We start from the raw sequence: 15,648 nt of genomic DNA on the forward strand, positions 1-15,648 counted from the left end.
CCCCGGCCTCCCCTCAAGGCAGTAGAACTGTCAAGGTTTCACTTAAACTTTAAACCAAAGTTGCCCTATCTAAGGGCCAGGTGCTAATTTGGGATTCTGAGGTCGGGCAGATTTGCCTTGGCTGACAGGGCTGTTACTATACCCAGGGGGCTAGCAGCAGTCACGCTTCAGCCTCAGAGACAACCAGGAAGGGAGCCTTTCAATCCATAGGGACCCCTGAAGGACTGCTTTTATTTTCAGATGAACTTCCTCTGAGCCTGAGTGTCCAGAGTTGCTGGCCTACCTGAGTCAGGAAGGCTGCCTGCTGGGAGGGCCCAGGGGAGGGGGCTCATCCCTTCACCCTGTGTCCAGTGTCCCCTGATGGGGACCAAGCCAAAGAAGGGTGGCATGTGACAGGGAACTGTGAAGCTCTTCTACTCCTCCCTCCTTGCTGGACATCAAGGATGTGTGTGTGTGTGTGATAAAATGCACATAATGTAAAATTCACCATTTTAGCCATTTGTAAATGGCATTAAATAGCATAAGTGCATTTCCATTGTGTGCCACCGTCACCGTCATCCATCTCCAGAAACTTTTTCCTCTTCCCAAACTGAAACTCTGTACACATTAAACTTTAACTCCCCCTCCCCCTCCCCTTTGGCAACCACCATTCTACTTTCTGTCTCTATGAATTTGATTACTCTAGGCACCTCATATAAGTGGAATCACACAGTATTTGTCCTTCTGTGACTGACATTTCATTTAGCATAACGTCCTCAAGTTTCATCCATGTTGTAGCATATGTCAGAATTTCCTTCCTTTTTAAGGCTGAATAATATTCCACTGTACGTACGCACCACGTTTTGCCTATCCGTTCATCTGTTGATGAACACTTGGATTATTTCCACCTTTAGGTTATTGTGAATAATGCTGCTATGAACATGGGTGTATATGGGTTGCAGTCCCTGCTTTCAGTTCTTTGGGATATATACTCAGAGATGAAATTGCTGGATCTTACAGTAATTCTATTTTTAATTTTTTAAGGAACTGCAGTACTGTTTTCTATAGCAGCTGCATCATTTTACATTCCCACGAGCAGTTCACAAGGGTTCCAGTTTCTCCACATCCATGTCAACACTTCTTTTCATTATGCGTATATACATATAATAGCCATCCTAATGGGTATGAAGTGATATCTCATTGTGGTTTGGGACACCAGAGATTTGTGTCTGTTTTGTGTTTGCTTTGATAGCTCTCTTTCTCTTTCTAAAGAAATATAAATACACATAAATACCCACCAAGTGCGTCACCCTCCTTCTCTCTCTACCCAAAGATAACCACTGTCTCCAAGTTGGTGTGTATAATTCCCATTCATTATAAGATTTACCACATATATTTGCATCCATTAATAATTTATACTACTATTTTGTAAGTCACCTTGAATTCCATTTTTGTGTCTCTCTTCACCACCACTTTCCATATTTACTGGTTGTATAAGGAACACCAGAATCAGAATCCTAGATGAAATTTAAAAAAAGGGCCATCAAGAATAGACCACATGCTTTGGGGCTGGGCAGAGTTAAACCACAGCTATGCCACTTTCTACTTGGGTGACCTTGGTCAAGTCACTTGACTTCCCTGAGTTTTAGTGTCCTCGCTTATAAACTGAGATGTTTTGAGGACTAAATGATATAACAAATGTAATGTACCGTACCAGGCACACAGCAAGAACTCAGAAATTGGTAAGAAAGCAGAAGAGAAGAAAGAGGTTAACATCAGTTTTCTTGTTGAGCTGTGCCTCTGCCCTGCTGTCACTCACTCAGAGCACCCACTGACTGTTCTTGCCCACATCTTCATGCTGCCACGACGTAGGACAGACCATGTGCAGAAGTATAAGATTTACCCTTCACAAAAATGTCGATTTAAGTTACGGGAGTGAGGGTCCCCCTACTCCCCCTCTTCCCCTCGCCCAGAGAGCAATGGAGACTGGAGGAAAGTGAGGAAGGAGGGAGGGAAGCCTGAACCGTTCTGCCAAGTCACCCTACTTGGGGGAGGACATTCAGCTCAGGCCCTGAGCCTGGCTACAGAAACTGTAATCCAATACCTTAATCCATTTCTTCTTCAAAGCGTTGCCCTGTGTGCCAGGTGGACAGAACCCGAGTGATGCCGAGCTGCCCCTGAGAAACTTTTGCACTGGGCTGTGTCATTCAGGCTGGGAAAAGAATACCCAGAGGGGCGCCTTTGACCTGGTTATCTGGACAGTTGTGGCTATGGAATGACAGCTTCGAGGACCTAAAGGATGTTTAGGGAATTGCACCTCGTCAGTGTTGACAGTGAACCTAGCCATTGATCCAGCCACCCCCAGCGAGTGCTGACTGAGCCAGATGGTGTGCAAAGCTCTTTGGCTACACAAAGAAGAATCAGACACCAAGGGGAGCCTAGTCTTCAGAGAGATTAGTGATCTTCTAACCTTTTGGAACTCCTCTGAATCCACCTCTCTAAGAAGACAGCAGGGACGGGAGCAGTAGAGGCAGAAGGGAGAGAAAATAGTTCCCAGAAGGACTGGGTTCTGGGGTCTCAGGGGTGGGGGTGGGGGACTCCACCATCTTCCTTCCCAAGGGCATGGACTGAGTTGAGCCTGACATGTCACGGCAGCTGTGCCTCCCCAGAATGAGCCGGGATCACATCACTCAACTACTCCCGACCCCCAGCCCAAGCTGCAGCTTCCTGGGATAGAGCCAACCTCTCCTCACCCCCTCCCCTGCCCTGACTCGCTTTTGCTGCCAAAGACAGCAGACCTCAAGATACTGAGCTGCTAATTTGTGAGGATTCAGGCTGCTGAAGGTGTTGGTACAACAATCAGGCTGTCTCCAGTTCAGCATGGGCGAGTCATTGGTGTATACCAGTTAAATAATAAAGCAGCTATTTGGGTCAACTTGGTCTTTTTATTTTCCAGATACCTATGAGGGACCTAGTTTACAAGAAAAGATCAAATAGGGAATTCCCTGGTGGCCCAGTGGTTAGGACTCGGTGCTTTCACTGCCAAGTCAGGGTTCAATCCCTGGTCGGGGAACTAAGATCCTGCAAGCTGAGCAGCGCAGCCGAATAAATAAATAAATAAATAATCAAACATAAGCCATTGCTGTCTGGATTTGCTGCATTAATTAAGACATGAGGGACTTCCCTAGTGGTGCAGTGGTTAAGAATCCGCCTGCCAATGCAGGGGACACAGGTTTGATCCCTGGTCCGGGAAGATCTCACATGCCGTGGAGCAACTAAGCCCGTGCGCCACAACTACTGAAGCCCGCGCGCTCTAGCGCCCACAAGCCACAGCTACTGAAGCCCGTGCTCCACAACAAGAGAAGCCACCGCAATGAGAAGCCCTCGCACCGCAATGAAGAGTAGCCCACGCTCGCCGCAACTAGAGAAAGCCCACGCGCAGCAACAAAGACCCAAAGCAGCCAAAAATAAAATTTTTTTTTAATAATAAAAAATAAAAATAAAATAAATAAAAACTACATTAAAAAAAAAAGAAGACATGGACATAGTTTTCCCCACCATGGTTTCCCTCCACCCACTACCAGAATCCACTGTTGTCCCCAAAAGAAATTAAGCAGCTCAGGGAGTCATTGATTCACTAGGCACCTACTGTACATCAAACACAACGCTAGGCACCAGGATTAGAGAGATAAACTCCCATAAAGAGCTTGCAGACTAGTGGTCAAGACAGACAACTGCCTAGAATGCCATCTGGTCATCCATAACCTAGAAGAAGGTCCAGATGGCATAGGAGCTGAGAGGAGGGACCTCATTCTGCCCAGAAAGAATCGAGAATGGAGGAGGCAATGCTTAAACAGAATCTAAAAAATGATTTTGCAAATGAGGAAGAGAGTAGACAGAACATATAACGATGAGGTAGCGCAGGCTATGTGTAGAGACCTCCAAGGAGTTCTCTAAATAGAATGTAGATCCGGGTCAGAATGGAAAAGGCATCCAATGTCATAACGTTATCTTGAGAGTCACCAAGAGAATCCTTAGAGGTTGTTGAACAATTGTAAATAATTCCATTTCTATATACGAGTTATTTTAGCCTGTTTCTCCTTCAAGAATGCCAAGACTTTGGGAGAAATGAGAGGGGCACTTTGGTGCATTTCCGTAGAAAGCTTCTTGCCTTGGGCGGGCCAGTGCTATTTGCAAGCCCTCCTTCTCTGTGGGAACTTGGGGGAGCTTTGGTGAGAGATGAGGGCCTCTCCTAGGACCCTAATAGCTGTGAGATGAAGAAGAGTTGCTATCAGGGACAAGTCAGAGACCTCACCAATCCCCCATCCCACAATCCGTTGTCACGGCCCTGTGGTCCCTAGAAGAGGACAAGTGCCCCAAAGCTTGCCTAGCTGTCAAAATATTTAGAAGAAGCATATTGAAATCACACATGGAACAATAGGACTACCTCAGAAGTAAACGTTCATGCTGTTGAAGCAGCCTAAGCCATAAACATTTAGTCTCGAACGTAGCTGCCTCTCTTTCTGGGCTGGGGGCTTGAAAGAAAAGCAGAGTTCTATAAAATGTGATCTGCCAGGATTTTCTTACCCCCGTGGCATGATAATTACGATGCCTCTTATTACATTTAAAGGCTCATCTGTGGTGACTCAAATCCTCCAGGATGTGAGGAAGGCAGCTTTGCATTTGCCTCAATGTATTTTGCCGAACCGCTGCAGTAATTCACTTTTGAAACACAGCAAAGTGAAAATGAGGTTTGAACCGCAACCTTGCCTCATTACCAGCCCGCCCCCTCCCTGCCACCTCCAGGCACTTCAAGGGCCCTTCTCCCAGCATTTTAGGGATTATCTTTGCGAGTTTAATCAAGCTTTACATTAACTAGTTAACATGGTTAAGCCTTTGTGTGAGGAAAGAAATGCTTGTCTGAAACTGTAGTGTACTGGAATCATTTTGTAGGGAGGAGACCCAGGGGCCCAAACACTGGACTCGGCTCTAACCTTATGCATCTCTCTACCATGGACGGGAAAAAAATTTTTTAATTTGTATGTTTATAAATAATTTAAAAAACTAATTTTTTTCTAAAAATCCTATACATAGTGAATCGTACCTTTGACAAGTCTTGTGTTGAAACATGAGTATATCCGCCAACCACGCTGGTGAAAGACTAGCCACTGTCTTATTTACTTTTATTTGTATTTTAATTAATATGTTTGCTTATGATCTTAATTAATTATGCCGAAGAAAAGATTGGAAAATCGTTGTGGTATGTGGGAGACACCTGATGTGTTAGAGGGAAGGTAGGAACCCCTTTTAGAAAATTACGAAGGTTGTTTTTATAACTTTGAAGCCTCTCTTTCAATTCTATAGGTATGTTTTGTGAATCACAATAATGAAATGCCATGATTTTCTTTTCTTAATTGAGGTCATTTTTCAATGAAGCTGGGTAAAGACCCTAAGGTGAAACCTTAGATATAAGAAAAATAAAAGCAGTTGGGGGCTTCAGAGACCTTGTTTGTCTTGAAAGTGATGTGAGGAAGCTTGATCAAAAGCCTTGTTTTACTACAGTCATGCTCCATTATGGAGGGTGGGACTGTGGGTGGGGTGGGGGAGGGGAGGATGAAATGAGCCCTCGCTCCGACTTGACCAGGTTGTCAAAAGTCAATGGCCAAAGTAAATCTCCCTAGCCTGCTGGTATCGACGACCTCTGAATTAAGCCAGTTATGGATCGGACCAAGGGACCAGTAAGGGACCAACAAAGATGGATGCCTTAGGAAGGCCCCACTGGGCCTGCAGCTCTGAGCTAAGAATCCTCTCCCTACCTCCTTAGGTAATCCTGGAGTCAAAGAATATGGCCTTCGGCAGCTCCCTCACCTCTCTGGGCCTCAATTTCCCTATCTATAAAATGGGGATTTAATTGCCCCTACTCCAGAAGCTCTTGTAAGATGTAGATTAAGAAAATGTTTGTAAGGCAGATGGTAAATTCCTGGCACAGGTTAAACTTATAAGCGCTGTTTCTAAGACTGGCAACTGGGAGAGAAAGCCTCTTATGTAGTCACTTGGGGACCCTGTCCTCCAAACCCTCAACTGAGGTGACTTACTTCCAGTACCCAGCCCCCGCCCCAAACTCATTCCAGACTTTCCAGACTGTAGGGTTTAGATCAAGCGTGAGATTGGGCTTTGGTGCATTTTAGTTTTGTTTTGTTTTTCAGCCCAGTGGTGGGTTTTGACGTGGATATCACTTTATTTTGAAAGCAATCTGATTTCTCTGTAGACGCCCGTGACGGGAGATTAAAGTGTCATGAAACAGTGCCTATCACATACTTACATGCATGCGTACAAACACTCACCGCTGCACACAAAAGCTCCTCAAATGGGCTTCTCCCTCGTCTCACCATTGCACATGAGCGCTGAACCATTTAACTAAACCTGAAACAAAGATCATCCAATAATACGAGTCAGCCCTGCCTGGCAGCCTGGTGCTGGCTTCAAAACTCTTTTCAACACATAGAACTTTAAATGCCATTTCCAGCTTTACTCATGACTGATAGTTACTTTGGGGCAAGTTGTTGCCACTAAGTTCACTGATTTTAATCTTTCATTGACTTTTCCTTAAATACAAAAATGTTTTATGATTGCTCTCTCTCTTTTTAAGCAGATTTACATACAAATAACGTAAAGTGAAAAGTAAGGTTCTCTCCCCTCCTCACCCCACCAACTTACCCAATTCTTTACAGGTAATCATTACAATGAATGATTTATAAGCATATTTTTAGGGATTTTCCCCTACACATAAAATAATCCCTGCATAGAGATTACAAGCGAGGGTTCTAGGGCTGAACAGCCTCGACTTGGATCAGAATAAAGTTTTGTTTTTGTTTTTTAATAGGGGCTGTCTTAAAATATTTAGGACCTATAATCACCATATTGAAATGGTTTCCAAAGTTTCTTTCATATATTTCTAAACTCAAGTATAAATTCAAATTGGATTTGAAACTGCTTAAGACCCTTGATGGCTCATTATATAAACCCCTTGTCTTCTAGCCTTTAGTCCTCAAGCCCAGCACTTAGCATTGCCAACTTGTCACAGCATTTGGATGGTGTTCCCCTCCCCCCGCTGCCCCAGATATCATCCAGCCACTGTCTCCTCCTCACTAGACTGTGACCTCTCATTTGTCATTGGACATTGAATTTCCTAAGGAGTCTTTTTGGATCCTCCATCCCACCCCAACATTTCTGTGCTTTATCGTGGCAGTTGACATCCTGACTTGTAATCTTGGGTTTATTTTTCTTTTTTTTTTTCCCCAATAGTCTTTGAGAGTGTCTGGAATCAGGGTACATGCCTGGTGAATAGGTGGAGGAATAAGACCGATGGATGACAGTAGGTGGTCATGGAGAGTCATTCCAAGTCTGCACCAATACTTGGTTGGTGAGGAGACAGAGTTAGGGGCTAGGAAAAAATTCAGAGATGTGAGACTGTTGTATTAGGTGGATTCAGTAGCCAGAACCTGTGAACACCCCACCGACCTCAAATAGGGGAGGTTTTCACTTTATTTTTCACTCCATTGAGTTCCTGTCTCCTTGTTATCTTGAGTCTTCGAGGGGATAAGGGAGGCTAGACCATATTATCTCAATAAACATCTATCTGAGGCAGCAGGATGAGAGGATGTGGGGGAAATGTGAGCCTAAGTTGAGATGGGTGCTTGTGTGTTTGATGGGGCGGGGGGAGGCTGTGTGTAAATTCCTCATGGTAGGTGGCTAAGGGGGACTGTCTCCAGGGACCCTTCCGGCCTGGGTGGCAAAGGCGGGGGTGTGCATGGGAGTGCACCCTGGTCTGTTTGTATTCCCCATTCCTGCGTGTGTTGTGGTGGGGGAGGTATGCTCGTCAGCAGACGCATCAGTGTCTGTAAAGTGTGCACCCATGTGAATCCATAAGGGTGACTGGTGGCAAGTGGGAAGCAAGTCCTAGAACAATTAGAGTTTTAGCTTCTCTTATTGATGACAGCTGCCTTTTCACTGAACAGCCCCTCCATCACTTTGGGGCATCCTTTCCTGCGTTACCCATGCTGTAGCAGTAGCATTCCATTCACTTGCCTTTTGAAATACTGGGTCACATGTGGTAAAAGTCCACAATGCAGAACCAAGTTGGGTTTGATTTTTACTTATTTTTTTTTTAAGATTTTTTGATGTGGACCTTTTTTTAAAAGTCTTTACTGAATTTGTTACAATACTGCTTCTGTTTTATGTTTTGGTTTTTTGGCCACAGGGCACTGGAATCTTAGCTCCCCGACCAGGGATTGAACCCGCACCCCCTGCGTTGGAAAGGGGAGTCTTCCACTGGACCCCCAGGGAAGTCCCTTGATTTTTAAATGTATGTATTTACGTTATGTATGTGTTTAGAGAGGGAGTGTGTGTGTGTGTGTGTGTGTGTGTGTGTGCGCGCGCGTGCACGTAAGAGTGAATGGAGAGAAATGATAAAAAGATTTCCTTTCCAGATGAAAACCTCGAGTCCAGAGAGACCCAGACCCCAGACCAGCAAAGGCAACGTCAAGCCGGGAGAGCTGAAGGCCGAGGCCGAGGCAGCGCGTGCTGGCAACGACGCAAGGGCAGAAGATGGGCCCGCCAGCATTGCCTCCACCCACCCCCAGGCCCCCCACACCAGGGCAGGCTAAACATGAGGAGGCTTCTGTCTCCAGGGCTGGAAGAGAGGCGCCCTCGTTAAAACTCAGATAAACAGTTTATCAGGAGATGAATGAGCCACCGGGCTCCAGAGTCGCTCCCCTTCCCCAGCGTGGAGCCGGGCGGGCGGGGCGGGGGCAGCGGGCGGAGAGGGAGCCAGACTGGGGAAGGGAAGGGGCTGTCAGGGCTGGAGCAAAGCGCTTGCCTCCTTTGGCCTTTAGCTTTGTCTCTATCCCTGGAAATGTATTTCCCATTTATTTACCCATTTCCCCACCCCAGCCCACGATTTAGAGTCATCTCCCTCCCATTCTCCCCTCTTTCTCGCCTTCTATCCCCGCTTCCTATGCTGGTCAGAACTTCACGGTTGTAACTGGAATCCCATCACCAAAAAAACCACACTCAACAACTTAGACCCTGTGGTGAAACTGCACTGGCCCCCACCCTGGCTGTGAGTCCTGAACTGGCCAGGTTTCCCCCAGCCTCCCACAGGCTATGGGGAACCCACCACCCTCCCTCCCTAGAAGCCGCCTCCACTCCCACAGTCCTCCCGCAGTCAAGGGAGGAAAGTGACAGGCCCTGTGGCTGGCTTTTCCTCACTTTGCTAAGTTGGGTCAAGTCCAAAAATGCCATTTTGGGTCTCATTGAGAGGAAGTCCATCAAATTCGACATTTATGGGACCCAAGAGACAGTCAGAATCAGAGGGTGACACAATTTTCATGTGCCTGGGATGATTCGGGGCCTAAAAGATGGCCACTGTCATGTTTTCTCCTTTGTGGTGTCTCATGCTCCCTTGACCTCTCTGTGTCACGGGGCCCCAGAGAGGTAAAGTGACTCACCCGAGGTCACACAGCTGCTAGGTTTCGGGTTTTCCAAAGTCAAGCCCCATGTCCTTTGCACATCACCCACAGCTGCCTCAGGTCTACGCTTCCAGGGCCAAAAAAACAAGATTGTTGAATTGTTCTGAGAATCAGCTGAAAATAAGAAAAGATACATAAGTGCCCTCAGGATGCATAAGGTCCTCTTGCCTCCACCTGGAGCTGCCGAAGCCATGGTTCAAAAGACTGCTTCAGTTTCCCTTGACAGAATCCTGGGATGCAGATAACCAAGAATGGACCTAGAGTCACTTCATCACTAGACTCTTCCCACGTAGGCTGCCAAGGCCCGAGTCCCTGGCCAATCCCCACTAACATCCAACTGCTCCCCTCCTTCCCCCACCCCCTGGGAGGACCTGATCAGAAAGCTGAGCTGCTAACCATCCCTCCTTTGGCCCATCTCCCACCCCACAGCTTCCTTTTGAATAAATACACCCTCTTTGTCCCGCTTGTCAAGCTCCCTCTTCAATAGAGCGGCAGAAGCATTGAAATGGGTTGCCAGTTGAGTCCCCCAAGAAATCTCAGTCCCCCTCCCCTAAACTCCTGAAAACCAGCAGCCACGGAGAATAGCTCAATTACACATGCTGAGCGGACAGAAAGCAGGCCCAAAGGTGTTGGAGGGGATTCCAACAGGCATGGCAACCCCTTCGAGCCCCTCTGGCTCAAATCAAAGATGGTGGGCCAATTGAGGGTGATGGAGTTCCTGGAAGAACTAACATGCGTTGAAAGTCTATTGCCCACTATATACTCTGCCCTGGGTGCTGTGCTAAGCACAGCATCCTTTATCTCCTATGTATAACACAATTCTGAGGGGTGTGTGTTATCCCCGCTTTACAGATGAGGAAATGAAAGTTTGGAGTTAAGATGCCTACGTTGAGAGGGTAGCCCAGCTGGTGAGTGGCAGGACCAGAATTCCAACCAAGATCCACCTGGTCCAAAGGTTGTCTTTGTGTTGAGTTTCCCTGTTTATGACATTTACTCCCCCATTCCCCACACCCCAGATCTTTTGGCTGTTCCCTGATATGGCGTGCTTCCCCTCTTTATGCAGACTCAAATATCCTCCTCTCCCTATTCAGATAAATATATCCTTTTTCTTCATCAAGCCCAGCTAAATCTCAGTTCTACCATTAAGGTATTAGTACTGCTTAGTCTCTGATAAACAGCATTCCCAGAGCTTCACACAGTACCTAAGTGTATGAGCTACCCTAGTGCGGCAGGGAGTGGGGGACTGACTGCAGGCTCCCCAAGAGGGGCATTTCAGAACCCCACAGTGAAGAAGAATAAGTGTGGTTTGAACAGAGTATAGCTTATATTATACTTGTTTTGACTTTTTGGGGTCACCATAATGTATTATAAAATTTCAAACATTCAAAGGATAGCATGAAGTTGTAATATTTACCAAAAGTGGGCATGGGTTTTAAAATGGTTGTGAAACACTGGTCTATGCTATTAGGGAAATTTATAGATTTTTTACACACCCTTTTAATGTTTTCTTCATACACTTGCCATATCCCCTTTAACTGAACTGCAATGTCTTGGGTGGTAGCAATCGATTGTGACTTCTTTCTCCTTTGCATTTCCCCCTCCCCCATGGTGTTCACCCAGCGGACACTCTATAAACAGGTCACCCAATCTATTGTCTAACATGGTTTGTTTTCATTCTACCCCGCCTAAATAAAGGACTGAAGGATCTGGTTTTCAAACAAAAATAGGTGATTTGAAGGAAAGGAGAGGAGATTGATCAATAGAAAACAGCACAAGAGAATGTCACTAACTGGAACCCACCATCTCAGGAGAGTTGGGCTAGAATTTAGCCTTTTGAACTCTTTACTGAAAAATTATTCTCTTAGTTAATTCACAGCAGTGGCAGAACTGCTCTGGAACATTTAATCTTCCTAAGAAAATAAACCAGTGCCAAGCCCCCTAAAGCACATCAAAAAGAAAGGAGTACTGTTTAAGATCCTACTGTGTGCTGGGTTCTAGTCCCACATTATTTCAGAATCAATGCAATTCAAACAACCAATTGGTTGTTCTTATCTCCCATATTCATTAAAGCAAGATTTTCTTGTAGGCATTACCTTGATTGCCTAATTCTAGATATTGTCTAGACTCGAAAGTTTAAGAAAAGGTTTTTCAGCTGAAACTGGCCACCCCTCTCAATTGCTGGCGTTTTGCAGAAAGACTGTGCCATGAAACAAAGTGTGTTTGCTTCCTTAGACAGATGATAAATTTCTGTGTGTGTTGGGTGGGGGTGGGGTGGGAGCAGCACAGGTTGAAAGGAAAAACCAGATCTTTGGGGAAAGAAACTGGAGTGATTTAGGCTGTCACAACGAGACCTCCTAACTCCACTCCGTGGAACGCTGTGAATGCTTGAGTCATCCACACCAAGTCTCTCTTCTCCAGCGTTTTCCAGACTCCAATCACATCCACCACAGAGGAAACTGAGTTTGAGCTTTGAAGCTTGGATTCAGCTCCTCATCCAAAGGAAAATTAACCGGAAGTGTCATTTCAATATCCATCTACCATCAAAAACAAACTGCTTCTGGAAGAGAAAGCATCATGAAGGTTTATTTAGAATCACAGAAAGGTAGAACTGGAGGAGTAATGTAGTTACGTCACTAATGCAGAAAGTAAGGTGTGTGGTGCTACAAAAGTGACTTGTCCGAGGTTAACGTAGTTTTATCTGGACGGACCCCAGCCAGGTCTCAGGTCCCCTACTGCCAGTTCATCTTTGAACAGCCAGAACAGACCCGTCAGCGCGCACGCACCCACACGCACACAAGAACGTACACACACATACACAGTGACACGGACACAAGAGCAGAAACTGAGCTGGACAGACCGGACAGCAGACAAACCCACCCCGCAGGGCCGCCCCGCCAGCGCAGGGTGCAGGGCTTGCTGCGGGCCAGCAGAGGGCGCGCCGCCTCCAGGGAGCCGAGCGGCAGCTGCGCGGAGCCAGGCCGGCTAGGGGAGCCGCAGGCAAGCCGGACGCGCCCCTGCAGCTCGGCCACTCAGGGTGCAAGACCCGGCCTAGGAGCAGGAGGAGGAGGGTGAGGAGCGGACCCCCCTTGTGGGCCCGGGTAACAGCTTCCTAGGAATTACATCACGCTGCGCAACGCTGCGGCTCCCGGACTCCTCCGGCGCAAAGAGTGTGTGTGTGTGTGTGTGTGTGTGTGTGTGTGTGTGTGTGTGTCTGAGTGTGTGTGTCTGTGTGTGCGCGCGCGCTGGGGGGAGGGGCAGGGGACTTAGACCGAGCCTGGGAGAGAGGAAGGCGAGACGCGCCCGGGGAAAAAGCTCCATGCACATGGAGAAATTCCTTGCACCGAACTGCACCAAGAAACGAGCCTCCAGCACCTCCCCGCAGCTCCCTTACCGGTGCAGAGTACCCAGCTAGGGAGAATCCTCCCAGCCCCACCTCGAGCACCCCCCAAAACCGGCCCTGCACCCTCCAGCCCGGCTCCAGCGCCGCCGAGAGCTTTCCCCAGGACTGGCCCTGGCGGGGCGCCTAGAGCCCCAGTTGCATTGCTCCAGGAGAAAGGAGGGGGGCGGTGCATTTTGCAGGAGGAGGAGAAGGGGGGTGGGTGGTGGGGGAGAGAGAAAATTGCGCGGAGACCTGCCAAGCGCCACCGCCGCCGCCACCGCCGCTGCCGCCGCCGCCGCCGCCGCCGCCTGTGAGCTCCGGCGGGCAGCCGGACTGTCGGCTTCCCGGGGCATCTGGGTCCGGCGGGGCACAGCCCGGGCGCTGCCGAAGCCGCCGCCGCCGCCTCCGCGGCGAGTGCAGGCGGCTTCCCCCGGAGCCTGTGCGGCTCCGGCTCCTCGGGGGTGGAGAAGTGGGGGGTGGGGTTGTTGTTTGGGGGGAAGAAGGGGGAGGGGGCAACGCCGAGAGAGTCAGTGGTTTCCATGGTGATGGAGCTGAAAGTGCAGGAAATTTAAAGGCTTGGACCCTGCGAGACAGACAAACCGGTGCCAACGTGCGCGGACGCCGCCGCCGCCGCCGCCGCTGGAGTCCGCCGGGCAGAGACGGCCGCGGAGCCCCGAGCAGGCGGAGGGAAGTGCCCCTAGGACCGGCTCGGCCCGCGGCGCTGCACAGAGCGGCCGGACGACGAGCAGCTAGAGGAGGAGGCGGGGAGAGCGGCCAGTCCACGCGCCCTGCGCCGCCGCCGACCCGGGAAGGCAGCGAGCAGCCGGCGCCCCCAGCGCCCGCGGTTGCCCTGGAGTAATTTCGGATGCCCCGCCGCGGCCGCCTTCCCGAGTAGACCTGGGAGAGGAGTTGCGGCCAACTTGTGTGCGTTTTTTCCGCCCCGGTGGGAGCCGGCGCCGCGCGAAGGGCTCTGCCGGCGACTCATGCTGCCGGCCCTGCGCCTGCCCAGCCTCGGGTGAGCCGCCTCCGGAGAGACGGGGGAGCGCGGCGGCGCCGCGGGCTCGGCGTGCTCTCCTCCGGGGACGCGGGACGAAGCAGCAGCCCCGGGCGCGCGCCGGAGGCATGGAGCGCTGCCCCAGCCTGGGGGTCACCCTCTACGCCCTGGTGGTGGTCCTGGGGCTGCGGGCGGCACCGGCCGGCGGCCAGCACTATCTCCACATCCGCCCGGCTCCCAGCGACAACCTGCCCCTGGTGGACCTCATCGAACACCCGGACCCTATCTTTGACCCCAAGGAGAAGGATCTGAACGAGACGCTGCTGCGCTCGCTGCTCGGGGGCCACTACGACCCGGGCTTCATGGCCACCTCTCCCCCCGAGGACCGGCCCGGCGGGGGCGCGGTGGCGGCCGGGGGCGCCGAGGACCTGGCGGAGCTGGACCAGCTGCTGCGGCAGCGGCCGTCGGGGGCCATGCCGAGCGAGATCAAAGGGCTGGAGTTCTCCGAGGGCTTGGCCCCGGGCAAGAAGCAGCGCCTGAGCAAGAAGCTGCGGAGGAAGTTACAGATGTGGCTGTGGTCGCAGACCTTTTGCCCGGTGCTGTACGCCTGGAACGACCTGGGCAGCCGCTTTTGGCCGCGCTACGTGAAGGTGGGCAGCTGCTTCAGCAAGCGCTCGTGCTCCGTGCCAGAGGGCATGGTGTGCAAGCCGTCCAAGTCCGTGCACCTCACGGTGCTGCGGTGGCGCTGTCAGCGGCGCGGGGGCCAGCGCTGCGGCTGGATTCCCATCCAGTACCCCATCATTTCCGAGTGCAAGTGCTCATGCTAGAACTCAGGGCCCCCTGCCCGCACCCGGACACTTGATCGATCCCCACCGACGCCCCCCGCACAGTCTCCAACCAGTTCCACCACCCTCTCGCGAGGGGATTCAATGAACTTTTTTTTTTTTTTTTTTTCCGGCTACAGAGACCTAGCTTTCTGGTTCATGTAATGCACTGTTTAACTGTGTAGGAATGTATATGTGTATGTATATACGGTCCCAGTTTTAATTTACTTATTAAAAGGTCAGTATTATACGTTAAAAGTTACCGGCTTCTACTGTATTTTTAAAATTTTTTTAAGCAAAAGGAAAAAAAAGAACAGAGAAAAGAGAGACTTATTCTGGTTGTTGCTAATAATGTTAACCTGCTATTTATATTCCAGTGCCCTTCGCATGGCGAAGCAGGGGGGAAATGTTATTTTTTCTTAAAGTACAAAGAGAGGGGAGAACTTTTGTAGAAGGACTTTTAAAAAGCTATTTTCCATTCTTCGGAAAGTGTTTTGGTTTTCCTTGGACCTCGAAGAAGCTATAGAGTTCAATGTTATTTTACAGTTATTGTAAATATAGAGAACAAATGGAATGACTAATCATTGTAAATTAAGAGTATCTGCTATTTATTCTTTATAATATCCCGTGTAGTAAATGAGAAAGAAGTGCAGAGCAGGATTAAAGAAAACCACTAAAATCGACTGCGCTCGACACTGCGAGTCTCTGTGTTGGGGATTGATGGGGGGGTGAGGGGTGGGAGGGGCGGGTTGGGGGTGCCGCTGTGCTTACTATGCTTGTTGGGAGCAGGGGCTCATCCTGTCTTCTGGTGTGATGGAAGTGACCGCTCAGTTTTTCTTGGGGGGGGGGGGAGTTATTCTCAAACTCCTCACTTGAGCATCACGTGGCCTCCGCCCAGTCTCCCAGCTTTTTCTCCCTATGTCACCAAAGCTCGGGCCCATC

General features: G+C 49.5%; 1 protein-coding gene and 1 long non-coding RNA gene across 2 annotated transcripts in view; one reads left to right on the plus strand and one right to left on the minus strand.

The window, feature by feature from the left end:
• Nucleotides 1-15,648, minus strand: part of LOC309618349 — a 353,317-nt gene that overhangs the window by 294,099 nt on the left and 43,570 nt on the right. The window lies entirely within an intron of this gene.
• On the plus strand, nucleotides 13,402-15,389 carry NOG (noggin). The gene has a single exon (XM_082374447.1). The coding sequence runs from the start codon at nucleotides 14,011-14,013 to the stop codon at nucleotides 14,707-14,709; it is 699 nt and encodes a 232-aa protein (XP_082230573.1). The 5' UTR covers nucleotides 13,402-14,010; the 3' UTR covers nucleotides 14,710-15,389.

Source organism: Balaenoptera borealis, assembly GCF_965194805.1.
Source record: "Balaenoptera borealis genome assembly, chromosome: 20".
Lineage (NCBI taxonomy): Eukaryota > Metazoa > Chordata > Mammalia > Artiodactyla > Balaenopteridae > Balaenoptera > Balaenoptera borealis.

Excerpts from the sequence above, each read along its gene's own strand:
- NOG (XM_082374447.1), top strand. The coding sequence starts at position 14,011 with ATGGAGCGCTGCCCCAGCCTGGGGGTCACCCTCTACGCCCTGGTGGTG.